This window comes from Otolemur garnettii, unplaced genomic scaffold (genome assembly GCF_000181295.1).
Source record: "Otolemur garnettii isolate 467f Iridium unplaced genomic scaffold, OtoGar3 scaffold00012, whole genome shotgun sequence".
NCBI classification, from domain to species: domain Eukaryota; kingdom Metazoa; phylum Chordata; class Mammalia; order Primates; family Galagidae; genus Otolemur; species Otolemur garnettii.
The window spans coordinates 466721-493775 of record NW_003852407.1 but is presented as its reverse complement, the minus strand read 5'-3'; the positions used below and the strand labels follow the sequence as shown (position 1 = coordinate 493775).

General features: G+C 37.4%; 1 protein-coding gene across 1 annotated transcript in view; it reads left to right on the top strand.

The window, feature by feature from the left end:
* DCC (DCC netrin 1 receptor) overlaps positions 1-27055 on the top strand; it is a 685279-nt gene that overhangs the window by 369763 nt on the left and 288461 nt on the right. Inside the window, exon 8 of the mRNA XM_012801997.1 lies at positions 4319-4473. Coding sequence (XP_012657451.1) covers positions 4319-4473 — 155 coding nt within the window. The remainder of the gene's footprint in view (positions 1-4318; positions 4474-27055) is intronic.

Genomic DNA, 27055 nt, shown 5'->3' with positions numbered 1-27055 from the left:
CTCGTCCATTAAACCCCATGTTTCAGTTTTAAAATATTTGTTGTTATTATGTTCTTGCACTTTCTAAAGAAGTAAAAATGGAAGTAAGTGGATAAAAAAGAGAGAGATTCTAAAAATCTTTCCATTAGGAATAATATAACTAAATCCTCTCTACAAAGAGACATTAACCCTTCTTCCTTGATACAACTGATGAGGTTTTTGACACCTCCAGATAACATCTGTTGCTCGACTCGCAGTTATGTCTAAATTTTAACAGCCTGATGCATTGAGGCAGGATAATATATATTTACTTAAAATGTATACAAGAGACTTGTTTCAAATGATCCACTAAGAAGCAGGATCATATTTAATCTGTAAACTCTACTTCTAAATTGTAAAAATAGAAGTGCTGAATTCAGCTAAAACACACACACACAAAGAGAGTCAGAGAGAGAGAGAAGAGAAAGAGGTGGTTATTTATTCCCAGCAAAGAATATTAGAATAGTACGCCTTCTTTGAGTATATCCACTTTCTTAGCTTTTAAATAATGGAATAAAGACCTGGAAAAGTGATAAGACATACCAAAGATGACCCAAGTAAACTGGGATGAAAAATGGTATAGGATCTAGTTCCCTAGGCATTTCTAACATCATACTGTGTGGAGATCTTATGTAATTATTCTCTTAAAATTTTCACATTTATTTATGCATTCATTTAAAAAATTATGAGCCCCAGCGATATGGCTATTTTTTAAACTCAGTGGTTATATATCCTGAGTGTGAATAAAATGTAAATAGAACATAACTTTTAAAATAATTTAAATTGAGTCCAGGAGACAGGCATACACATTAATTCAGTGTAAAACATGCTACTTTATGCTAGATGTGTAAACCAAGAGCAAAGAAACGGCAGAGAACATTTAATGCTTTTCAAATGAAACATGATGGTAGGAATGCATCAGCCCAAAGATTTCACTTGACTTAGGTTCTAATTCGATTTCATTTGAAACAAGCTTTTGCCTAACCAAGAAGAAAGTGTAAGCCAGAAGAAAGTAACTCGAACCCAATTGAAATGAAACTAAACAAAACAAAGGAGATCAGAAGAAGAGTCATGGCAGATGACAGTATAGCGCTTTGGGCCACATTGGGAAGGGCTTTGGGTCTTGTCCCAACGGGGTGAGATTGGATTAACCATAGACTGACACCTAGCACAAGGTTGTGGGCGTGGGGTTGATGGATTATGAACCTTTGTCAATAAAAGATAGGAAACTGGGAATACTGATGACAAACCATTAGGAACATGCTAATATGCTGATGTAATACATTGAAAGCACAAACTAAAGCAGATAATGTACTATAACCAGAGTGAGGATCCCCTGCAGTGTGCACAGGGTCCATTCCATACCACCACGTTTGGCTTTGTGCCTCAAAATGTGTCAGTGTTTGAGAAGAGTTACACTGCCTGATCTCAGCCAAGCAGCAGAATTCAGGTAACTGGGCCAAAGGGGATGCTTTTAGAACATAAACCACAGTTACTTCCCAGAATATCTGAACCGGGTAACCCAAAGTACCTAAAACTAGAATTTACAGCAAAGAAATGCTTCTTCTGTCTTCAAGTTTTCAATTATTACAGGTATATAGTAGCTGTATATCTTTACAGGGTAAGAAAGGCTTTTTCTTAACTCTTTGTAATTCCCTTATATAAGTGAGAGAACAAGTTGCTTACAGTTTTCTTTCCAGCCATCAGAAAGAGTCAGACTTTGTATATTTGATGCTCTTTGTAGATTTACAGTGAATAAAATTATGGTGAATAGATTCCAGAAGCCACAAGTCACTCTTTTACTTCAGTCAGCTCACTCTGAATGTTCTGGAACTCCACGCTAGCAACTCAAAGTTAGCAGGAAAAACAGTGAAGAGAAGACACTTTGTCTGTGGCCGTACCATAGTTAACTGCCCATGCCTCCAAGTTCTGTGTATGAAAGGGTAATTATGTCTCCTTCATAGGAGAGCATGTCACTGAGAGACGGGAGGCCTGAGTCCTGCTGCTTTCTTAGGGGTGGTGGGACAGTGACAGGCAGAACACCTCCACACAGTGCCTGCGCACACTTTCTATATCTGCTGTTCTCTTTCCTTCAGATCCCTCTGTGATCATCTCCCCATTCATAGAGCCTAGACTGGAGCAAGGAGTGAGAAAATTCTTGATACCTAACTGCTTTAAGATGGCAGTTGTGGGCTCGGCGCCTGTGGCTCAAGCGGCTAAGGCGCCAGCCACATACACCTAAGGTGGCAGGTTCGAATCCAGCCTGGGCCCACCAAACAACAATAATGGCTACAACCAAAAAAATAGCCGGGCGCTGTGGTGGGCGCCTGTGGTCCCAACTGTTTGGGAGGCTGAGACAGGAGACTCGCTTGAGCCCAGGAGTTAGAGGTTGCTGTGAGCAGTGAAGCCATGGCACTCTACCCAGGGGGACAGCTTGAGGCTCTGACTCAAAAAAAAAAAAAGATGGCAGTTGTGGAGATTTTAACTACATTGGGTGTCTGGTGTCAAGATGGCAACTGTGACGATTTTAACTACCTTGGGTGTCTGGTGTTGTCCTAGTGCAGGACCAGAGGAACTCAGCATAGTAAACTGGTCTTCCAAACTCAGCTATTACTCACTCCTTGGGAAATGGTTTGTGATGTTCTGTTTATAGCCACTGAAGCATGAAAAAGTGTTCAAAACCCTCCTGGAAATCTCTCACTGAACACATTTGTGATGGAACACATGGCAAGAAGTGCCATTTTCCCAGAGTGCTTTTGTGTCACCTTAGCAGGTTGGTATCACTCTGGTAGGACCCAGAGAAACAAAACAGCAGACACCAGTGGGAACATCAGATCCCATGGGCTGTCCAGCTGTGCTTTAGAGCTCAGGAAACTTCTACTCCTTCTGGAATCTGTCAGTTAAGACTCCAGCCCTTTAAAAATACTAGTAGTATTTTCATTTTTAGAACTTGATCTAGCGCTCTAGTTATGATCATTCTTTTTGTTTTAACTTTTCTCTGCAAAAAAAAAAATTAATATAATGGAAAATACCAATAAAGGATTTTTTCAGGGCAGTTATAGAGGTCAGGGAAACCTATTTATGTAGTTTTTCTTTATGATTATACCTCTCTATTTTTCTCCTTAGATTCCTGGATCTAATTATTTTGTGCATAAGTCTCCTTCTTGGAATCAAGAGCATTCATTTGTTATGAAGTTGTAGTGGCATTTAGTTATTATAGTAAAATAACAGTGGCCAACAGCCATTTCTGGAAGATTCTGTATTGAGTACCAGGAGCCATGCCTACCGATTTAGATGCTTCACTAGGATGTCTCATGGAACTCTTCCAGATACTATGACATAAATATTTTCACTGAGAGGCAAGAGATATGATCTAGATAAAGAAACTTTAAGAAGTAATTCAGAAGCTCAGAGGGTGTTCTTTCTTCACTCAGTTCAGTCAATTACATGTTTCCTATCCAAAGAAGTTATGTCCAAAAAGTCTAGACTAGGTTATGTTTTTAAAGAATACGTTAGTAGTTCTTATTTCTTAAATGCCAGTATTCATAACTCCAGGGTTGGTCTTCTCTTAATATGTACTGTAAATCCCACACTGATCAGCCTAAAGAATCAATTTCTTTGCAATACTGAGGAAACTGATAATCAGTAACTATAATGACCACATATAGATCCAGCTTGAAGAGCAAGGCAAGCAGATGCTTGTTAGTTTCTTCTCATGCAGAAAGAAATGTACTTCCTTTCACTAATTGCACCTAAAGTAACCACAGGAACTCAAGCCCCGTGCATACATAGGAAGACTTAGCATCTGTGTTTTCCTTAAATACAATGAAAGGAAATACAGAAATGCGTTTGTTGGCAATTCTGAGGGAGGACTGATTTGTAGAATAATTGAAACCTTGATTTCGGTCATTAGCCGGATGTTTATAAAATACATCTTCCTGCCTCCATTCCAGATGTTTCTTCTTATTTTAATGTCTCTTTGTCATGAGTTTGAATTCTAAAGTGTTAAGGGTCAAGGAAAAAGGCTTTAGTTTGCAAGTTGCATGGAGAATGACATAAGCTTAAACCCTCCCAAACCCTGCAACATTTATTTGTAGGTCCCTCCAGTTAGTTTATTTCTCACAGTCAGCCTCCGACGACTTGAGTAGATGCCCCAGGGTCACTATTAAATGAGTTAGCAACCTTGGTTCAACTCACTACTCTTACATGTTAAAATTTTTTGGCTAAAAAATTTTAGCCAAAATTTGAAATTTGGCTATTTCATTTTGGAATAATCTTTCTTTGTGACATTGATTTCCAGGGAACGAGCATTGAACACAACCCAGCCCGGATCCCTTCAGCTCACTGTGGGAAATCTGAAGCCAGAAGCCATGTACACGTTCCGTGTCGTGGCCTACAATGAGTGGGGACCAGGAGAGAGTTCTCAGCCCGTCAAGGTGGCTACTCAGCCTGAATGTAAGTACGGGCAGGGAAAGGCTGTTTTTAGATAGTATTTATTTTTTTCCACAATGCCCCATATCCATTCATAGAAATTTTTGAGGTACAGAATGGAAGAAAGATTTGTTTAAAGCAGCATACTTAACTCCTTTAAATTTAAAAGATTTTTTAAAGTAAGATAACTTTTTGACAAAATGGCCTTCTCACTTAGGCCGTGTTTTCATAATGGCAAAGTAATGAGTATAAAAGCCTAAAATCCTTCAATACAGTCGACATAATCATTTCCTAAGACAGAAACTTACTCTGCCTAATAGTATTTCATCATCATCATCATGGGTTCCAGGCTTCTCTATTGATTTTTCAAATTTTCTAAGTTTTCCTGTGAAGAGTATAACATCAAAGGTAAAAGAACAATGACATAGAACTTATAAATACAGGGACTTACTTAAAAACCTAAACATTCACAGTATGCACTCAAGAAGCTATGAAAAGTAAACCAAGACTTGAAGAATATGAGAAATAATCTCTATTGAGCATCATGACTATCCTCTAACGTGGAACACCTGTATTAAGCTTCTTGATCCTGAAGTAAGGCAGCCTGGATGTTCTTTGACCGTGCTATAATTCAGTGATTTCTTATTTTCATAAAGGAAGGACTCCAAAATTACATATTTAAAAAAAAAAGTTTCTGGACTCATAAAATTTTGCTTTCCTTATGAAGTTCCAATGTCTTTTTAAAGATTGACAACTGATGAGTCATTTGCCATTTTATTTTGTTTAAAATTTTAAAAATTGGAATCTCAAATCTGAAACCAATGAACGGCTGCTTGTTACAAATTGTCTTATTTTAGAAACCTAATTGCATCTACCTCGTTTTCCTTAAATCTATGATATTTTATTTGTATTCTTCTTTGTTTCATGCAAAACTATATTTGGCTTCAAAATCAGCTCACATACCTTTAGAAGGAAAGTAATAGTGAGCTTAGAAATATTTTAATTGGCAAAAGTGAAGGAATAGTCTGAGTTAAACATTCACTTCTTGGGTGATTTTAATCAGCATGTTGAAGAGAGAACAGGAGATGTAGTCCGGGCACCGGTTCATCTGTGCTTGACAAAATCTTCATCCTTTCTTTCAAGTGGCCCAGGCTACAGAGACAAGATGACAACAAATTATTGATTATCATTACTAATGATTAATTGGGGGGAGGAGAGAGGGATAAGCCATACAAACAGTGTGAACAAATATTTACCTCAAAGAGATAAAACTTCTGATGGCAACTTCAAAAACACAGCAAGGTTCAGGTTTCAGTTATTATTAGGAAATGCAAGCTTCTCGGTAGGATGAACAAAGTAATTAGCAGTTCAAAGTGAAAATGTAGGAGTACCCTGTTAAAAATTATTAAGAATTGGGCGGCGCTTGTGGCTCAAAGGAGTAGGGTGCTGTCACCATATGCCAGATGTGGCGGGAATTATAGGGTGGCTATAGCAGAACATTCAGTCACTCCAGTTGTAGTGTCTGTCTAGATATGAGGCCTTGCTCCTTCATGGGTATATGCCCAAGAAGACGGTCCTCTACACAAGGTTTTGTTCTTGAGACTGTATTGCCGCTGTATGGATTTAAATGTCTACATGATGCCAATTTTTACCTCACAATGTCTATATTAACCTTTGAGTCATGAATTTCTTCATTGATTTACTCTCCAAAGATCATATATGATCAATAACTTTTATGAATATTTGATATATTAAATCAATACAGTTAGGTCCCAAAGTATATTTTTAGTGCTATATGCCATTATACATACAGGCCAACAGCTTAAAAATCCTTCAAAAACCCTATAAAGAAAATTATTTTCCAATTTTTTAATATTGGTGCTTGAACTGTAGAAGCATGTTGATTTTCTGAAGTTTAAATTTCCATGAATTCTCTGAATTCTTCTCTACTTAATTCTAAGATTATCCCACAATTGCTTAAGTATACATTTGAATGCTGCTGGGCCATCACTACATTGCATTTCAGCTAAAAATCCTGGTTATTCAGCATTGATTTCTAAGAATGACCAATTTTTTTTTCTTTGATCAATATTATTACTTCTAAACATCTAACTTAAACCATTTTCAGATTTTTAAAAATGCACTAAAATATTATCAACATTTCCAAGGTAATGGGCAACAAAACATTTTCCTTTTTGATACTAGCAACAATACCTCCTTTCTTAAAAAACTTACTGATGGTAAATGCTGCTATTTTTAATGTAATCAATTAAAAAAATCAGAGTTAGTGATCATTTTGTCACATGTACGGCCGTAACTTTGTAAAATACAAACAGTGGCATAATTTGCCTTCTAGATGTGTTTAATGAACATGTGTCATGTTCCTAATACTGCTCCAAGTGACCTGAGGCGTCTTAGAGAATCACATGTGCATAATGGATTAGCACTGCTTATGAGCTCTGGAACTTTGGGGGGAAAAACAAATAATCTAAATACATAACAACAGCAAAACATGTCAAGTAAAGAAACTTACAAGAAGTAGTTAAATGCAACATAAACAATCCATGTCAGAGATCTGCTTTGGGGCCCATTATCTGGGACGGCTATGGCATATTACCTAGTTAATTTTTTACTCCAAAATCATATTGCATCCGTCTCCTCAAATTAGTCCTGTATTACAGGGATAGCTGGCCACATCTGTGCCTTATGTATCACGTATTCCTTTTCATTCAGAAAGCAGTGTGAAAAACGTGTGCAAAGGATCTCACAGGACACTGGTCTTTACGAACATTTACTTTGCGTAACAATTAGCATGAATGACGTTAAGGTACAAAATAACGAGTAAACCTTAACTGACCAAAACAGGGTGAAGGTGCTATTGTTGTTACATCTAAGTTCTCTTCTCTAGAAAGAAAAACGAAGTCCCTTTCTGCTTTAGAAACATGATGTAACCTTGACTTTTTTTCATTCAGGACAGCAGTTACAGCCTTAGAATGCTAACCATGTTTTGGCCTTAATAATAGCATCGTCTTATGAAATTATGTCTGCTCTTCCCTATGTGTGGAGTAAGGATTATTTCTTTGGCAGGGCATTGCTGATTTAGCCCTGTGACTTGATTCTGTCTCTTTGAGGATTGTGACTGGCTAATTGAGCCCTTACTTGAGTAGATGTGTAGATAGGAACAATACAGCCATACAGCCGACATAAACCAGGCATTCAGAGTATGCTTTATACGTGCAGAAAAGTTAGGCAACTCCGTTTTATTTTATTAAAAGTACTGTGTTGCTGTCTTTAGTACAGATGTTAGGATAAATACGCTATATTATCATGACTGATAGATAGTGCTTCTGTATTTTATCTTCTGTTGTTAAAATAAAGTGTCATATTGAAAATTTTAAATTATGTCTAGAATAAAGAACACTTCATCTTTTCCGAGCCTGCTTAGTAATACACCAATTGCGTCGGAAGACGGGACGTCCCTGAGATCCTTTGCTGCCTCCCTGCCCCCTCATTCCTTTTCATTTGCTATACTCTCTCTTCCCTTCTCTCTCTTCCTCCCCGCCTTTCCGCTCTCCCTCCTTTCCATAAGCCAATCTTTCTGTCTTTTTTAGAGGAAGTGCAAAGGCCAATTTTATTATTTGGCTAGTCTATCAGAATTTAGAGGCAAAAGGAGGGGAAAAAATGTTTCCAGCAATATTTCTCTCTTGGACAAAATGATCTTTATCTATTGAAGATGAGTCTCGTCTGGGTATACATTTAGCTGCTTCTTTTATCACGGTTTGGCCAAATGTGATATAGTAATTGTACACTAAAATTACATAGCTTTTATACAAATTGAATTTCAAGTTTTTCATATTATTTGAAAATACCAACTCTATTATGAAGACCATATTCTCAAAGAATAAAAACTGATGGAAAATATGTCTGAAATATAAATCAGCCAGCAACTCTTTCTAAAAGTGCATACATTTTAGAGTAATCATTTAAAGAGATCAACAGCCCGAGATCCAGTCTATGAAATAATCACCCAGAACAGAAAGGCTTGATTTATATGAAGGTTTGTGTCCCCTGATTGTATCTTTCTTTTGCAAAACCTTTGCTCTCTCTTCCCTGCCTTTATGGTATATAATTTCTCTACTGTATTATCGGCCAGGATTTTAAAGTCCCTGCCTGCTTAAGATTTGTCTAATCTTTTCATACCACATGTGGCGAATTTCTGAATTATTAGTTGCAGTCCCTTAAGATGCTGTTAAGGCAGTTTAATCACAAAGGATGTTAAAATGGACCACATACTGGCTTGAGGGCTTGCGTTAGAATGGGAAGCCTATTTGCAAGACCACAACTCAATTATCTACAAAACTCTTTTATATTGCAGAGTTGTAAGTAATATTCTTAGTCTATTATATTCTTTACACTAAAAAGATGAGTATAAGCAACCTTCCCCCAAGTTGGGTGTCTTCAGAATATATTATCTAGAGGAATAGACTGTATTTGCTTCTTTCTTCCGCCCCTATTTTTTTTTTTTTTAATTCTAATAGGGCTCTATTTCTATGGTTGTCATGGAGAGAACAGAGAAGTTGAAACCATATCTCTAACCATTGCTACCTGTATCCTAGAGCAAATTTCATAATTTATTGAGACCTTGGTTTCCTGAACTATAAACTGGAAATATTATTTACTTTTCCTCTTTCTATTTTAAATGTGATAATGGATGGAAATCCCCTGGTTCTTACCTGGCTTCCAGTAGGCATTCAGTAGAAAATAGTTCCCTGACCCTAGGGAACTAATTTCACCTGTCCTATACTTAAAAACTGGGATACTCACAAAAGTAAGGCTAACATAATACCTTATTTACAGATTGGGTCCAGTTTGATGAAGATCCAGTTGGTACATCTATAAACTTTATTACCTTATCCCTAATTAGCTCCTCCTTAAAATTTGGAAGACAATTACAGATTGCCCTGTTCTCTAATTTTGCTTACCATACATCTTTTTATTTTGAAGTTTAATAACAAAGAACAGAGCACACTGTATTTCCCATGAAATGTGTCACACCCTTGCCATTTTATGAATACAGTTGGGTTGCTTACAAAGATATATTTTGAGAAATGTACTTTGGGTGATTTCAACATATTGTGAACATTGTTGAGTACACATACACAAATCTAGATGATGTAGTCTATGTCACATCTAGGCTATATGGTGTAGCCTGTTGCTCCCAAGTTACACACCTGTCCAGATGTTGCTGTAGTGAACACTACAGGCAATTATAACACAATGGTTAGTATTTGTGTATCTAAACATATCTACACATAGAAAAGGTAATGAATTGTACTAGGATGTTATGTTAGTAAGAAATCACTAAGCAACAGGAATGTTTCAACTTCATTATAATCTTGTGGGACCACTTTGGTAAATATGGTCTATTGTTGACCAAAAAGTTGTAATATAGGACTTGAGTGTAGTTGGTAGTTAGAAGTTGCTAGTAGCATCTTGTTTGTACTTAGTGTATGGCAGAGATATGAAATATCATTTGTATTTATTGTAAGATGATTCTATAAATTAAGCGAACCAAGCTGATCACAGTCTGTCCACACAACTTCTTTTATCATTTGAGCTGACTGGTGATTATTAACTGCACTGAATGGTGATTTGAGGGAACATTTGGGATGCCTATGATGGCAACATTGATCAAAGGCTCATTGACAACAATCCAGTAGTCTGGTCATATGCATGGCTAGAAATTAGTAATAGAGAGAGATAAAGATAAGCACTGATATTCCATCTTTTTCTGGTAGCATATAGACATGGACAATATTTAAAACATATGTGGATGGGAAACATATTTTCAGGTAGTACAAGATAGAAGATATTAAACCATTAAATTAATGGTTTGCATTCTTAATACCAGAGGGCTTAAGAATTTTGTGCATGTTTGATGGTCATTTAGAACAAGTATTTTGTCCTTTATTAGTGGAAGTATTAGGGGTAGGCTTAGGAGGATGGGTTGATTAATCACTACTGGAAGAGTTGAAAGTAAATGTGAGTTTATTGTGGTCCCGTGGTCCAGGGACCACTAGCCACAATTGTTTATTTGTGCTTAAATAATATTGAAATAAAATTTAAAATTCAGTTTCTCAAGTCATCCTAGCCATAGTCCACTTAAAATTTAAAAAGAATTTAAAATCAAATATTCAACTCCTTAGTCTTACAAGGCATATTTCAAGAGTTCTTATATGAATATTAGCTACTGTTTTGGGAGCCATGTCAATTATTTCAGCAGTTCTGAAATCAGTCAGTTGCTGAATCAGTTCAGCATCAGTCTACTAAGCTAACAAATATACAAAGCAAGTCAGGTTTTGTCCTAAATCTCAAGTAACAAGTTTATAGTGGAAACTACTTCAATCAGAATTCACTAAAATAGCAGATTTTATCCCCTTGAAAATTTTAACAGTTAATTATATGTTTAATTAATAGAAATGATTTTTTTTTATAACAGACCAGAGAATTTAGACCTCAACACATTCTCAGTTTATTAACTTAAGTCACTAAAGTATTTTCACACATTAAAGAAAAGTAGGTATCATTCAAAGCTCAATTGTAGATAAGGAACGATGCTTATTAGTTACATGGACTTAATTGTAATATAACCTAAGTGCAGTTTCTCCAGAAAGCTTCTGCTGGCTCTCTGTTATTACTGGTTTTTTGCTTGTTTGTTTGTTATCTTGAGCACATGAGATTGAGGATTCTTCAGTTGGTGTGACCGAACATCTAGAAAAACTATCTGCTTCATGGGAAATTATGTAGAAAAAAATTAATTTCTCACCCACATTCAGAAGTGTGAGGAAAGGTGACATGAAAGTGTATAGTAATGAGAGGTTTGCAGGCAGCAGGGCATCTAGTCATGGGCAAAAGAGGTTCCCTAAGTAGATTTCATTTGGGTTTAATTGCCTGGTTTGGTGGGATATCTGACTAAAAGTGAAAGCAGGTTGCTTGCTAAACTGCATTTAGAGCAAAAGCCAGCTTGAACATCTTTAAGGATATTGCCGCCATGCTGGGGCAGGTGACGAACACTTTAGAGATAAAACAGCTGAGTTGAGCTCTTATAGGCAACGCCTTTGCTAGAGACCTGATGAATGGGACTGCTAAAGAGTGAAGACAGGAAGGAATGTGGCATTTTCCCACATGGATATTTATGCACACTCTCATCTCAAGAGCTTATTTTATCTATGCAATTACTGAGCTCTGTGTCAAGAATTCTGGAAACTGTGGGGATAGCAAATGAAATAAGGTGGTTAGGATAGTGTGTCTCTCTCCATTGATTGTTACTGCTATAACAAAACACTTGACCTAGGAACTTTATGAAGGCTAGAAATTGGGCAGTGCCTGTGGCTCAGTGAGTAGGGCACCAGCCCCATTTACCAAGGGTGGTGGTTTCGAACATGGCCCTGGACAAACTGCAACAAAAAATAGCCAGGCTATTATAGTGGGCGCCTGTAGTCCCAGCTGCTCGGGAGGCTGAGGCAAGAGAATAGCCTAAGCCTAAGAGCTGGAAGTTACTGTAAGCTGTGATGCCATGGCACCCTACCAAGGGTGACAAAGTGAGACTCCGTCTCTTTAAAAGAAAAAAAAATGAAAAGAAATTTATTTTTCATGGTTCTGGAGGCTGGGACGTCCAAGATCAAGGTTCCTGCTGATTTTCTCAGGACTGATTTCTGCTTCCAAGAGGTGACATTGTGATGGCGTTTTCCAGAGGGTACAAACTCTATGTCTTCACCTGGTTGGAAAATGGGAAGGCAACAACTGAGGGACTAGCTATTTGCTATAGCCCTTTAATAGGCACTAGTCCTTTCATGAAGGAGGAGACTCCATGGCCCAATCACCTCCTAAAAGGCCAACTTCTTAATACTGTCTCATTGGGATTAGGTTTTAACATGAATTGGGGAGTGTATACAAACATTCAAAGAAGCTAAGGTTAAAAGTTTTGATGAAAATATATCTGTAAAATGTTCTAAATAATACTAGGCAATCAAATTTATTCTTCTTAACTTAAAGTTAGTGACACCGGGTATTACTGTATAATTAATGTATAATTTATTGCCTAGGTGACTTAATATACAAAACATGTTGTCCTTTAGAATGAAATATTTTAGTGTATTTTAGAAAGTATCACATTGAGAAATGTGCAGTTGACTAAACCAATGTAATACCCAACCAAAAATAAGTAAAACTAACTTTTCAATTACCAGATTATTTTATAGATTCTTTTAATTGCAGGTTATATTCCTCTTGCCATAATATAAGGCAGATCTTACATGTTATATGGAAAGACAATAATGTGACATGTTCCATTGTTCCCTGGTTAATGTTCCTGCCTTATATTGTTTTTTAAGGTATTGTATTATTTCTACTTGGGAGGAGGCAAAAGGGAAGCACAACTGTTCCCTATTATATAAAAACTTGTTCCTGCTTAAGTTAAATATTTCTCCTTGGCGGGGTCCAAGATCACAAGAACTAATACGTTGAATTGGGACAGGATCAATGATCACAGGACGTTTTATAGGTAAGGGCAACATTGTGGTTGAAACTGAAAGGTTTTAAGGGTATGACGAATAATTACTGCTGCTGCTTGTAGCTCTTAAAATCAAAGCTAAGATACTATCATCAGTTTCTAGAAGGAACTGATGATGAGTTTCTATCAAGTGCAAGTCAGGCAGTGGAACTCTAAACCCATGATCGATTGTAGTAACTTGTACATAGTTACCTTATTTAAACCCACAATTGGCATTCCAGGTCTTCCAAATCGTAGAGTGAAAAATGTCTCAGAACAATGCTTCAGAGGTAAGACTGGGTTTGGATTCTGGCTTTTTCATTGACTAGGCTAACTGGGTACGTTAGCTTTTCGAAAGCCACAGTAAAATGGAGAGACTGGCTAATCATACAAGAGGATTATGAAGATTAAAAAAAATCTTTAAAATGGGAATGCAACAGTGTGCTTATGGATGGTTATTCTGAGGAGTAAATGAGATAGTTAGCCTGCTCTTGAGCACATTGTCAGCCCTCAATAAATGCGAGGGATTGTTACAATCATCCATTCCTCCATTACTCACGTCTAATTATTCCTCAGATAATCATGTTCTTTAGCACTGCTCATAATTTGCTCATTTCTATGTCTGTGCTTTTTTGCATGTGTTTGAAATGCAGCCCTTCTCCTTTAGGCTATTTCATAAATCTCTTCTAATTCTCCTTTATAATTTTTATTAAATATTTCTAAGGAAAAAGGCGTATCTTGGCTAATTAATCCCATGGATCAAACTTTTAGCCTGCATAAGCTCATTCTTCACCCCCCAAATTAGTTTGAACCTCATCTTGGCATTTATCCATCCAACAAGTATTCATTGTGTGCCCCCAATGGGATACAGTCCATTTCCTGACACTGGTAATTGAGCAACAATAAAGATGGACAAAGTACTTATCCTCATAAAATGTGTCATCTGGTGATTAAGAGGGACAATAAACAAATAAAAATACAGCATGCAGAAGACAAAAATGGCTTAAAGAAATATAAAATAAAGATAGGGATGATCCTAGATAGGAAGATCAGGAAAAGCCATTCTGAAGAAGGGATGTTTAAGGGGAATTTGAATGAATATGGAGGGGTGCCAGCAAAAATCTATGGGACAGGGGGAAATTTCAGGCAGAGCCAATAGAAAGTGTCAAGACCCTGGAGAGGAAGGGGAGAAGACTGTTGTGTTCTGGCAAAGCCAGTAAGAGCAAGTCAGAGTGGGAGAGGAGCAATGAAGAGCTAGCAGGGCCTAGACGTGGAAAGACCCTGTTTCCAAATAAATTCATATTCTGAGGTTCTGAGTGTACATGAAATTTGGGAGTATATTCAACCTGTGAATTGCAAATCCTATGGATGGCAGAGATTATTAGTACGAATCTGGATCTGATGCTTAGGGGCATCTGTGCAGGGGAGTGTGGCATGAACTGCTCCATCATTTTAAAAAATAGAATCCAACAGTCTACAGAGAAGTCTAACGCCATAGTTTAGTCAAGAAATAGCTTAGGTTTCCATGATAATTTTGGAGGAGCTGAGAACTGGAAAGATCCAGGATGCCTTTGGAAGGAAGAGACAGCAAACTTGGTGCTGAGCGTGGGATTAGAGAGAAGACAAGAGTTGAGTTTTCCCTGAGGCTTTGGGCTTCAGAAACTTAGTGAGTGGTGAGACTGTGTTGGGGAATCTCATAACTGGGGAAAAAGCCAGTTTTGAAGAGGCAGGGGGAGGCAAGGCATGTGGAAACCAATGAAGTTTTTTTTTTTCTTTTTTTTTACACAAAAGGTTTGACTATTAAATGTGTGCAGTTTTTATTTACTTAACTAGACTGTAAGATTAAAGAAAGTGCTAAATACTACTTTGAATATAAAAATAAAAGGCAATGCCACATATGCCTGGGCCAATGGCCAATGCCATGCAGTATTTAGCTTCTAACAGTGACAAAGATGAACAGTTGCTGGAAAAAGACCAGTGCCTTCTCCGTGTCATAAACTAAATAACATCTGGGCCCTACATGTCCCTGGTGAATGTGCTACTGGGACATGCACAGTGCCGTGTACAGAAGATATTTGTCAGTCACAGAGGAGCCTCCTTCTTAGAAGCCCTCCTGTCAGGTCAGCAAAGCATAATTTGATGCTAACTGACTAACAGGAGGCCTCAGATCTGCAGTACAGTCTCCTGGCTGCCAAGATTTTCTAAGGAACTCATCCAAAAGAGGCAAGTCAGTGCCAAAATAAATGTTATCCCAGAACCAGCTTGTTTTCTGACTTGGACTTTGCCTATGTTCATCAAGCAGGAGATTGAATTTTAATGGGATGTCAATTCAAGAATGATCTAAAAGTTGAATCTCCTTATTGCTCTGAGACTGCATCCAAATTGTACTAGAAGAATCCTGGTTTAGGTCCGAACCAAAGCCTCAGCATTAAGAAGGAGTTTCCATCTAGCATCCCTTTTCTTTACCATTTTTCTTATCTTGGGGAGTCTTACATCCTCCATAAACTCAGAGAACCCGGAATCTAAAACATTTGCCCAGTGGCCTAAACATAATGTTAAATTCATAAAGTACTTCAAGATCGCATAGTAGATTCCAACCAATGGAGTTTACGGTCAATAAACTTGGAGAACAGAGTCTAAGCCCAGACAGAAGAACAGTCAATACACTAATGAGATCTCCTGGCCTATGTCCTGATTTCCAGTTCAGGGATGCTTATGTTAAACAATAAGCTTGCAATAATTGCAGTTTTTCTTCACAATAAGGCAGGCAAACAGCACTAAACAAGTAAGCAAAATTTCTGGGTTATAGACTGAGATATTATCTGTATTTTGCTGTGTATTTTTGAGAAGTTACTTACCCTTTCTGATTCTCCATTCTTATAAAATAGGGATCATACTTGGCTGTATTGGATGTTAATTTAAGGGCAACTAGAAGAATCTCTTCAAAGTAGCCTGATAAGTAATCTTACAAAATAGATCTCTGTTCAAATTATTTCTTAATTGTCTTCCTTCAAAATGAGAAACCGAACTAGATAATTTATTTGAGTGTTAACATTAGTTACCTAGGGCTCCCCTACAAGTGTATGGCAAACTGGGTGGCTTAAAACAACAGAAATTTACTTTCTCACAAATCTGGAGCTTAGAAATCTGAAATGAAGGTGTCAGAAAATTTGTGCTCCCTCTGAAGTCCCTAGTGCAGTGGTTTTCAACCATTTTCTATCTCACAGCACACTGGAATTTATAGTTAAAACTTCTGTGGCACACTTATATTGATCTCAAAAAAAAAAAAAGAGTAGCATCAAGAATATACTTACTGCGCTTTGAACGTCTTTGAAAATAATTTAATTAATGATGTTTAAAAATTTTCACAGCACACCTAAGATCCTCTCACAGCACATGAGTGTGCCACAGCATGCTGGTTGGAAATCACTGTTCTAGAGAAAATCCTTCTCTGCCTCTTCATGGTTTCTCGCAGCTTCTGGTCATCTTTGGCATTGGTTGGCTGGTAATTGTACTATTTCAATCTCTGCCTTCATCTTCCAATAACCTTGTCACCTCAGTGCTGAGTCTATATGAATCCTCCTGTCTTACAAGGACAACAGCCATTTATTATTCAGGATCCACCTTAATCCAGTATAACCTCAGTTTGACTAATTACGTGTGCAAAGACCCGATTTCCCAATAAATTTATATTCTGAGGTTCTGAGCATACATGAAATTTGGGAGTATATTCAACCTGTGCATTGCAAAGCCTACGAATTGCAGAGATTGTTAGTAAGATTCAGTGTCGTCTGGTTGAGGACTGAACAAACGAAGATTTAAAATCATGTCAGTCACTGCCTCTCAAGCAGAGAAGAAACGTTGGTATTAGGAGATATCCCTGGAGTCCTTTTGGTAACGTTGCATTTTATATGCTGCTAACTTCTTCCTCTCTCCAGAATTCTAACCTTGCCTGGACGTAGCACTTTCTGAATATTAAGGACAATAAACTCCTTAGGTAGCCTAAGGAAACTAGTGAGTGAGTGGAGTCAGCCCGTAATAGTTTGCTGACTGCCTGTGAGAATCATGACTGGTGTTGACCCTTGTTCAGACTTCTACTGTTTCACCTCCAGTTGATAAAAACTCTAAGGATTTCATCTTGATGGCAGGATATTGACTCTGATTTTAATAGCTATGACTTAAAAGAATAATTGTGTGCCTTCACCTTAAAACCTTTCAGTCTCAGCCTTCAGCAAGCCCCTAAACCTATAAAATATATTGCAAGCAAGAATTCTGGCCTCACACAACTCCTACATCAGGCGTGACAAAATTAAATTCAAGAAAGTCTAAGAGTCAGAGCTGAGGTTTGAACCTCACTCAGGTTCTTACTTCACTGCTGACTGTGTGTGTGCACGCACAGACATACATACAGACTGACATTAACCATGATAATTTCAGGGGATGGAAACAATAATCAAACATTAATTGCGTTTTGACAACAGTTTTTCTTAATGAGTTAGAATTCTTGTTAGTTTCCTTTTGTTAAGATCTAGTTCAGAAAACCTAACAATGATAACACAATTTTAAAAAATCCCAAGTTGGGCAGCACCTGTGACTCAGTGAGTAGGGTGCCAACCCCATATGGTTGCCCTTGGTAGAGTGCTGTGGTATCACAGCTCACAGCAACCTCCAGCTCTTGGGCTTAGGTGATCCTTTTGCCTCAGCCTCCTGAGTAGCTGGGGCTACGGGCACCCGCCACAATGCCCAGCTATTTTTTTGTTGCAGTTTGACTGAGGGCCAGCTTCAAACCCGCTACCCTCGGTATATGGGGCCGGCGCCCTATTCACTGAGCCACAGGAGCCGCTCTCAGTTGCCTCTCTTGATTCAAAGCCCTCTCCTATAGCCTTGCAGTGAAATAAAAAATAATAATTACCACTTTTACTTTTGTAGTTCAGCCTAAGGTCTTCACAAAATTGCTATCACTTCTAGAAATTAATTATTGTTAGTTCTGGTGGTATGCTTTATCATTTAGTATGTTATTTAACTCTAAATAATAATATAATAATACATTTTAAATTGTATGACAATTTATACCATAGTGTTTACATTCAAGAGCTTGATTAATTTATTACCTTGAATATGATTTGTTTTATCTCTTCTTTATAGTTCAATAATACTCTTATAGTATTTTTTCCAATTTCTTTGGAAATAGTAAAATTTCCATCATTCTAATCCAAGATTTGTAGAATTATCCTAGTAATGTTGCCTGTATCTGCAATGTTCAGTATGGAAGCCACTCGCCACACATGACTTTTGGGCACTCAAAATGTGGCTCGTCTGAAATGAGGTATGGCGTAAGTATAAGATACACCCTGGATTTCAAAGACTTAAAACATGATGTCAAATATCCCATTATCAAATCTTATACTGGCTATGTTTTGAAAGGATAATGTTTTAGATATATTACCTTAAATATGGATTAAGATATTTAAATTCAATTATTACATTTTTAAAATAACTAGTAGAGAATTTAAATTACAAATGAGCATTCAGTCCTCGCGTTATATGGATATGTGAATTCTTGTCTTATGCCTAACTGAGAAGAACTGGAGAAGATTGCCTAGCCGATATCAAACTGAGTTTGGGGATAGTCTCATACAGTGGTCACATCTAACCTTTCTCAAAGAATCATTTCTGAAAATTAAGTAACATTCATATTTATCCATTTTTCTCTAGTTTATTCTGTATGCACTCAACATCATAATCAATAGCTTTTGAATACGAGTCAAGGTCGTTTCTTTTCCTATTGATCTGGCACTTTATGCCACTGCGGGAAGTAGCATCAAAGGAGCTGGAATGGAGGAAAGGAAGGGGGTCTTTTGATCCAGAGCATCACACCGGGAGTCCGGTGTTCAGTTTTACCTAAAGCTGTTCTCCAACTCCCGTGAGACGATTTACTGCCGAAGTCTATTTGTCTTCCTGCTGCTATCTCCGAACAAGCCCAAATCTTCCATGTGGTTAATAAACTTCTTATCTTTTGAATACTGAAAATAAAATAAACTTAATCCTCAGGGTGGTTCAGTCAGCCGACAGGGAGCCTTTTAGATGCTGCTTAGAGATAGGGGACAACTCGGTTTCCTGCCCTGCGTGATTATCAATCTTTCCCTCGCATGCCTGTGTGTGTAAGGGTGTTAAAGGTGCTCCTCAGTGATAAATGCCGGCACAATCACAAAGTGAATATTAATTTCAGTATTGTCAAGGTCAGGTGTGTACCCAGGCTCATCGTTACTGGAATATTTATTGTTGCTGCTGTTAGGAAAGCTATTTTATCCTGGGCTCTCTTTTCGAGTAACAAGCTCTTAGCATGACTCTTCTGGACTATAGAATAGTTTACCAACTGGTCTCTCAACACCTACATCTACATCCCATTAACTCACTCTTCATGCTTCAGACAGAGCACAGAAAGTTTAACTCCATCTATTTTATTGTTTTCTGATTCTTGGAATAAAAGATCAAGGCTGGGGTCAGTGTGACTCCCACCTATAATCCTAGCACTCTGGGAAATTGAGGTGGGAGGATGACTTGAGGCCTAGAGTTTGAGACCAGTCAGAGCAAGAGCAAGACCCCATCTCTGGAAAAAACAGAAAAGTTAGCTGGATGGGGTGGTGCATATCTGTAGTCTCAGCTACTTGGGGAAGGCTCCAGAAGGCTTACTTGAGCATGGGAGTTTATGGTTGCAGTGAGCTATGATGATGCCACTGCACTCTAGCTTGGGAAGCAGAGATTCTATCTCAAAAAAAAAAAAAAAAAAAAAGAAAGAAAGAAAGAAAGAAAAGAAAAGAAAAGGCTCAAAAATCAAAATCTCCTAAGGCCTTTAATACCCAGCTTTGTCTAACCCCTACCTTCCCACCCCCCCTGGCACCCTGGGTCCTGCCACCTTATGCTGTGAGGTCCATGGAGGTTTTTATTGTTTTCCCTTCAGTTCTCACAGGGCCTGGCCTACTGTAAAGTTAGTTAATATTTATCAAGCATTTCCCTTATGCCAGACAACATTCATATATTCTCTATTAGTAATCTTTGCAACACACCTATTTTTCAAACCATGCTTTGAAAAATAAGGAAATTTGAACTCAGAGACATTAAGTAGCTTGATCTCAGTCATACAACTTGAGTTAGGATTTTGGATTTGAACCCAGGGTCTCTGACTCTGAAGGCCACACTGTTTACTGCTGATCTTGACTGTCAAAGATTTATTAGATGGGACATGCTGGCATTTCCTACCTCACAGTATTCCAGAACCCTGATGCTATAAAGCCTATACGTTGGGAGAATAGAGTTCTATATTTCTTCCTTAATTTATAGTCCTTCCCAAAAGAGCCAGTTTACTCATGGCAGTTCCTTATCTTTTAAAGCCTGAAGATAGATAAACAATAAATTTCTTCCCCAAAGAGATGGTATCTTTTAAGGCTGGATCTTTTTGTCATTATGTAGAAAAATCTGCACACTTGACTGTCTGAAAAAAGATTGCTGCTTCCTTCTGCTCTAATAAATGGCAGCAGGGCTCTGTTATAAAAGCAATCTGCACATGTCATTTATTGCTCTATTAAAACTACAAACATCAGATATTGATTCTTCCCGTACTGACCGTAATGCAAGCCAACTTTGAGAAACGTTGCTGAGATTTAGTTACATTATCACCATGGGAAACACTCTGGGTTGCGCATAAGCTGAAGACACCTACTTCTCTGATGCTTATCTATTTATAGAGAACTGCGATTTTGTGTGCAGAAATACATTCTTGAAGCATATACAAGTCTCAAATCAATGCAAAGCAAGCGAGATGCCCTTCCTGGGGATTTCTGCTTGGATGTCTTCTAAAAAATTCAACACCAATACATACATGATCTCTACAGGACAGAAATATAACAACAAAAGTAATTCTTGTTGATTATAGTAGAACCTCAGTAAGTTGGCCACCCAAAGGACTGTAACAAACTGGTCAACATACAGAGGTGGTCAGCTAGAACCAACTAAGGAACTAGGCCTGCTGTACTGATACTCACACACGGTACATGGCCTGTCTATGAATATTAGGTCAACAGAAAGAGGTTCCATGGTCTACTATGGAAGCTCTACTGTATTTATAAGGAGGTTGAAGGGCTTGACGTATGATGTGATGATATATCAGGAAAATATCAGCTCCTTTATTAGGCACTCTCTTGGCTGGTTTGGTTTATAAACATAACCCTCACTGTTGACTCATGCTGTATCCTCCTAGGCAGCTGTTGAATGCATGTTTTCATCTCCTATCCACAAATTTCATCTTCTCATTGTCTTCTAATAATACTGAGAATTCATACTTTTCCCAATTGTCTGATGAAGTGACCACAATTTGCAAAAATTTAAGGGACTTGATTTCAGGCAACAGTACTATTAACTATCCTATTATTCTGAATGCTTGTTTTTCCATATAATCTCCTATGATCCTTACAGTAGCTCAGTGATATAGAAATTATGAACCCCTGATTAAATGATCCTTAGATAATTTAAGTATCTTGGCCCAATGATACACTTATATTAAATAGGTGAAAGGATTTTTTTTTTGACCCAGGATTCAAAACTAAGTTGTCTCCTTCCCACGAGAGCATTCTCTTTTCCTTTACCACTAGTATCTTAGCGGGAATTTCTGCGTTTTGACTATTTCTATTTTATGTTCTTGAACGTTCTTGACAATTTCTTGGAAAATTCATTTGAAAAATAGAATTTTCTCTTATGAATACTTGTTCCCAAACTGAATTTTTAAAGACAAGCAACTTAAGAAAAAGGGACCCTTTTTTAAACTTTTTTGAGTTGCATGCGCAATACCACACTTTTTTAAAGATTGGTAGAACATTGTTCAATGGTGCTGCTTAATAAAATAGAAAAGCAATTTAATAATAACTCATGCCTGTGGAAAAAGTGGTTTGTTTCCTCAGCATGAGACAGTATTGTCTCATCATTTAGTTCACCTGGGAATTATTCTCATTGTTTTAACTTGAAAATCTCATCTTCTAAAGCTTTAGTCAAGCTACATGGTAGTTTCCTCTCCATGTACCAACTTGTAACTTCTATTCTGGAAAGGCTAATGGGAAGGGCATTATCCACCTTTTGTACTTGAACTCCCCTGACCTTCCTTTATTCATCAGCACAATTCTTAATTGCTCTTCACGAAATATTCTTGTCTAAAGGCCCCACAACCATCTCAGATAACTATTTATGGAATTGTTAGTTCTTTTTCTGTAAATTCCTATATGCCTAATAATCTGTCCAAAGAAATTTCAGCCCTGATTATATATAATCTATGGTTAATCTCTGGGGGTTTTGTGTGCATTTTCTCTGCCCTGATAAGTTCCTTGATAATTTCTATCATACTAAAATATTTCACAGTTCTGGTAAAAGTATTTTCTGGTAAATACTTAGAAAATATGATTAGACTCTAAAATCCATTGATACTTTTTCAATCACAATGAAGAGTTACCAGATCCAGGATATTCTGGAGAAAAAAGAAAGTATTTCTAAAAAGTCAGTGTGGTTAGGTTTATATGACAGCAAGCCTTCAGTAATATGTAAATGTGATATGTAAATTAAACACATTCATCTGAAACTTTAAGTTTTTATCTTTAGGCAATTTTTCTAGAAAATAAAAAAGTTACTTTGACATTACTTAGAACTCTTCAGTTTAAATTATTTGAGACTTAGCCAGAAGTAATCCTCATGCCTGTAATCCTAGCATTTTGGGAGGCTGAAGCAGGTCGATTGCTTGAGCTCAAGAAACCAGGCTGAACAAGAGTGAAATCCTGTCTCTACTAAAAATAGAAAAACTAGCTGGGTGTTATGGTGGGCATCTGTAGTCCCAGCTACTCCTGAGACAAGAGGATCACTTGCCCTCAAGAGTTTGAGGTTACTGTGAGCTAGGGTGAGGCCACAGTACTCTACCCAGAGCAACAGAGTGAGATTCTGTCTCAATCAGTCAATCATTCCATAGCTTGAGTCTTCAGTCTTGTAGTTGGAAATCTACATTCTTCATTACACTTTGCATTTCTACTTATTGTCTGTGTTTTCCAAAGTTAAATTCAAAATACTCTATGTACTTCACCAAAGTTATTACTATTCGGTTGTGGTAGTGAAAATCTGAGCTACCTTCCCCAAAAGACTTTATTTGAAGGTCAATTCCTGTATCACTTCCATTATCAAACTGCTCCCAGTTCTAGACTGACTGACAAAAAATCTGCTATTGAGACTATTTTCTTCAGAGAGAATCACTAAAGTTTTTTTTATTGAGTTGTCCAAAATACCATCATTTAAGATATCTGCACATATATGTGTATATATAAGTAATATACAAATCATATATGTAATATTTAACATACATTATGTATGTATGCTTATCCATATCTATGTATATGTTATGGATATTTATATACACAGATACACAAATATATATAATGGCACAGTGAATAGATTGTGAATTAGCATTTAGCACCAATGAAAACTGAAAGTAAAATGAACAGGTAATAATTGCTTCCTTCAACCAAATCTTGTCAGACTCCTGTGGTTTTCTAATAGAAATCTACCCCATAGTTTATGCTTCTTCCTGCCAAATTACTATCATATCTCCTAACTATGTATAGTTCAGTCAAGAAGGGGCTTCATTATGTTAATAATTACATTGCCTGCAGGCTTTTTGATGTTGCATTCCCCATACAGAATAGAAACAGATTTCATAGAAATATCATTAAAGCTGTTAACTACAGGAGAAAAAAAAATCAGAGTGGCAATCAAAGCTTGCACTTTATTGTCAATAAATGTAAGTAGTTTCGGAAATGGCTTGCATTTGAAACATGTTCACAGAGGAGATCGTCAGCAATGGAAGCTGCTTCTTAAGGGATGAGAGCTCTGTGCTCTAACTCTGTTTGGATCCCAGTAATTGCTTAGATCCCTTGCTATCTACTCTATTGTTTTGAGACAAAGTCTCACCATGTTGCCCTGGGTAGAGTGCCTTGGCATCATAATAGCTCACAAAAACCTGTCTCCTGGGCTCAAGCAATGCTCTTGCCTCAGCCTCCGGAGAAGCTGCAACTGCAGATGCCCACCATGATGGCAGGCTGGCTTTCCTATTTTTAGCAGAGAAGGGTCCTGCTCTTGCTCAAGCTGGTCTTGAACTCCTGAGGTCAAGCAATCTATGCACCTCAGCATCCCAAACTGCGAGGCTTACAGATGTGAGCCACTATGCCTGGCCTTTTGCTATCCACTTTTGAAAGTTGGCTCAAGAATCATTTTTATTTTTTGCTTTTTTGTTGAAATAGTCTCACTTTGTTGTCCTGGGTAGAGAGCCATGGTGTCATGGCTCACAGCAACCTCAAGTTCTTGGGCTCAAGTGATCTTCCTGCTTCAGCTCCAAAGTAGCTGGCACTATAGGTGCCTGCTACAATGCCTGACTATTTTTCTCTATGGGGTCTCGCTCTTGCTCAGGCTGGTCTTGAACTCCTAAGCTCAGGCAATCCACCCACCTCGGCCTCCCAGAATGCTGGGATTGTAGGCATGAGCCACCGTACCAGGGTTCAAGAATCATTTTTAAATTACCAAACTAATGATGAGGTAGAATCAGCCTCCAAATTCTGGCCTGAATGAAGGGAATGTGATTGATAGGTCATTATTTGAATGACAGCGCGTGACAATTTCTTTCAAATCCACTGTTACTTTCATCCTAAAAAAAGAAAATTGAGGCATTAAATTGATGAGTTAGGAACAGTAGAACTCACCGAACTACACAGTCATTTTGAAAAGACTTTAAATATTCAAATGTTCAACCACACGCTCCGTGACACTAACATTTGTCTTCATTTTGGACTTCCAGCTGAGAAACATCAGTATAATGGCTAAGAGACATCAGCCTCATTCAGTGTTATGAGATAGTGGGATGCCTGATCCTTCTGACGCTTGTCCTTCAAAAACCTTATATTCACATTCTTATTTGGAAGAGATTATTAAAACTCACAATATTTTTTGAGAAACATATATTTGATAAACCATAATTCAGATTTTAGTCTGATTAATGCAAATATCAGATTTCCTACAGCAGAGAGATCAGAAGGCAGGTGGGTGGGTAGATATTTGAATAGAAACAGCAAGAGAAAGGAAAGGAAAAAACGGACGTTAATTCATCCATGCCGTGAGACTGTTTGATGATCATCAGGAGCCCTAACATCTTGTAAAATCTAAATTATTTGGTGAAGGAAAGCAGTTGAATTTGAATGCTTCTGAAATACCCATGATTTGCCAAATGAAACAGACGTCTATTTCACAGACGTGTTTCAGCTTTGAAACACTACCATTTGATTAAAAGTTGAAGATGTTTAAAGTGAAATTAGTGCCATGTTCCCATCATAAAGTAATTAAAAACCACTGCAAATGATTTGATGATAAAGAATCGCTGATTTTCAGAAAGAGAAGAAACTGGAGCTGTCCAATCTGTTGGGAGCTAGTGCTTGGGAAACCACAGACCTCAACGATAGACCTGTGGACCCTACTCCTTCAAAAATATATGTATTGCTTTGGCAATGTACATAAAATTTCAGGAGGTTCATGGATTCTTTTATGCTAATGTAATGACAGGTGTTATAAATAGAGTCGGAACAAGACACCATACTGCCTGACTGTCATTACAGTAATGTCATTACTGTAATTTATTAAAGTGTGGTGGCCTATTTTCTTTCTTTCTTTCTTTCTTTCTTTCTTTCTTTATTTCCCTCTCCCTACCCTCTTTCCTACCTTCTATTCCCACCCCCTTTCTCTCTCTATTACAGAATTCTGCCTTCAATATGATTATGTGTAGTCAATCATGCTTTAATAAAGTTGTGGCTAGCTTTATATGCCATTTTGGGGGTTAATATACAATAAGATCTCATTATAAAGTGCTCTGCTATAAATTCATATATATAGTCAGAAATTCCTGTTCACAGTGCAAATAGTGACATGTAATACATCTCATTTACTCCAACATAAGTATTTAATTTGTTCTTACCTACAGGTGTTAAAATGAATTTTCACTGTAGTACAATATTGAAATTTTAAAAAGGTACTTGGTTAGGTTGACATTGATTGATGAGTTACTTGGGTAGATTATGCATCTCTTCTGCTATCTTTCCATTCTTTAAAGAAATAGGTCACTTGAATGGAGATGCAGAGAAATTAGATGCAGTTTGCCACAAAATTATTGTCCGAATAGTGGGGACTAATAAAGACATCTTGGGAATGATGAGCAGCTAAGCCCGTTAAACTTCTTGACATACTAAAAAGTAATGGATTATTTTTTATTAAATCATAACTTTGTACATGGATGCATTTATGGGGTTCAGAAAATAATTTTCTAAAAAAAAACAAAAACAAAAATAAAAAGTAATGGAATGAAAGGTTGAAGCTGTTACCAGTATCGATTTCACATCTAACTCCCATTATTGAACATTTTTGAGTCTCTCTTTATCTCTTTTTCTCTTGCAGCTCATACACATAAAGTGTATCACATATGTAAAGGTATATAAAGCGTACCTACGTGTACCTTATGGCTACACATTGAATAAATACATGATGTATATGCACGTGCATCTATAATATACATATCTCCATAAGGAACATGAACAATATATTATCCACATACACATGTCAGAGCTGTGTAAGTTCAGGAGAAAATATTAGGGAATTCATGAATTTGAATTTAGAGCAGAGTAAGAGTGAACACTTTAAAGGAAACATAAAGTTTGACACCCATCGGAAATGCTATGAAGAAGATGATCTCACAGGCAGGTTGACTTTTGGTCTAAATCAGGTGTTCTCAAACTACGACCCATGGGCCACATGCAGCCCGCCGAGGACATTTATCTGGCCTGCCAGGTGTTTTTGCTACCACTTCCTGTCCTGCTTAGCTGCTGCCTGTCCTTTTAAACTATAGTCTGGCCCTCCAACAGTCTGAGGGACAGTGAACTGGCCCCCTGTTTAAAAAGTTTGAGGACCCCTAGTCTAAATACTTATTTGAATGCA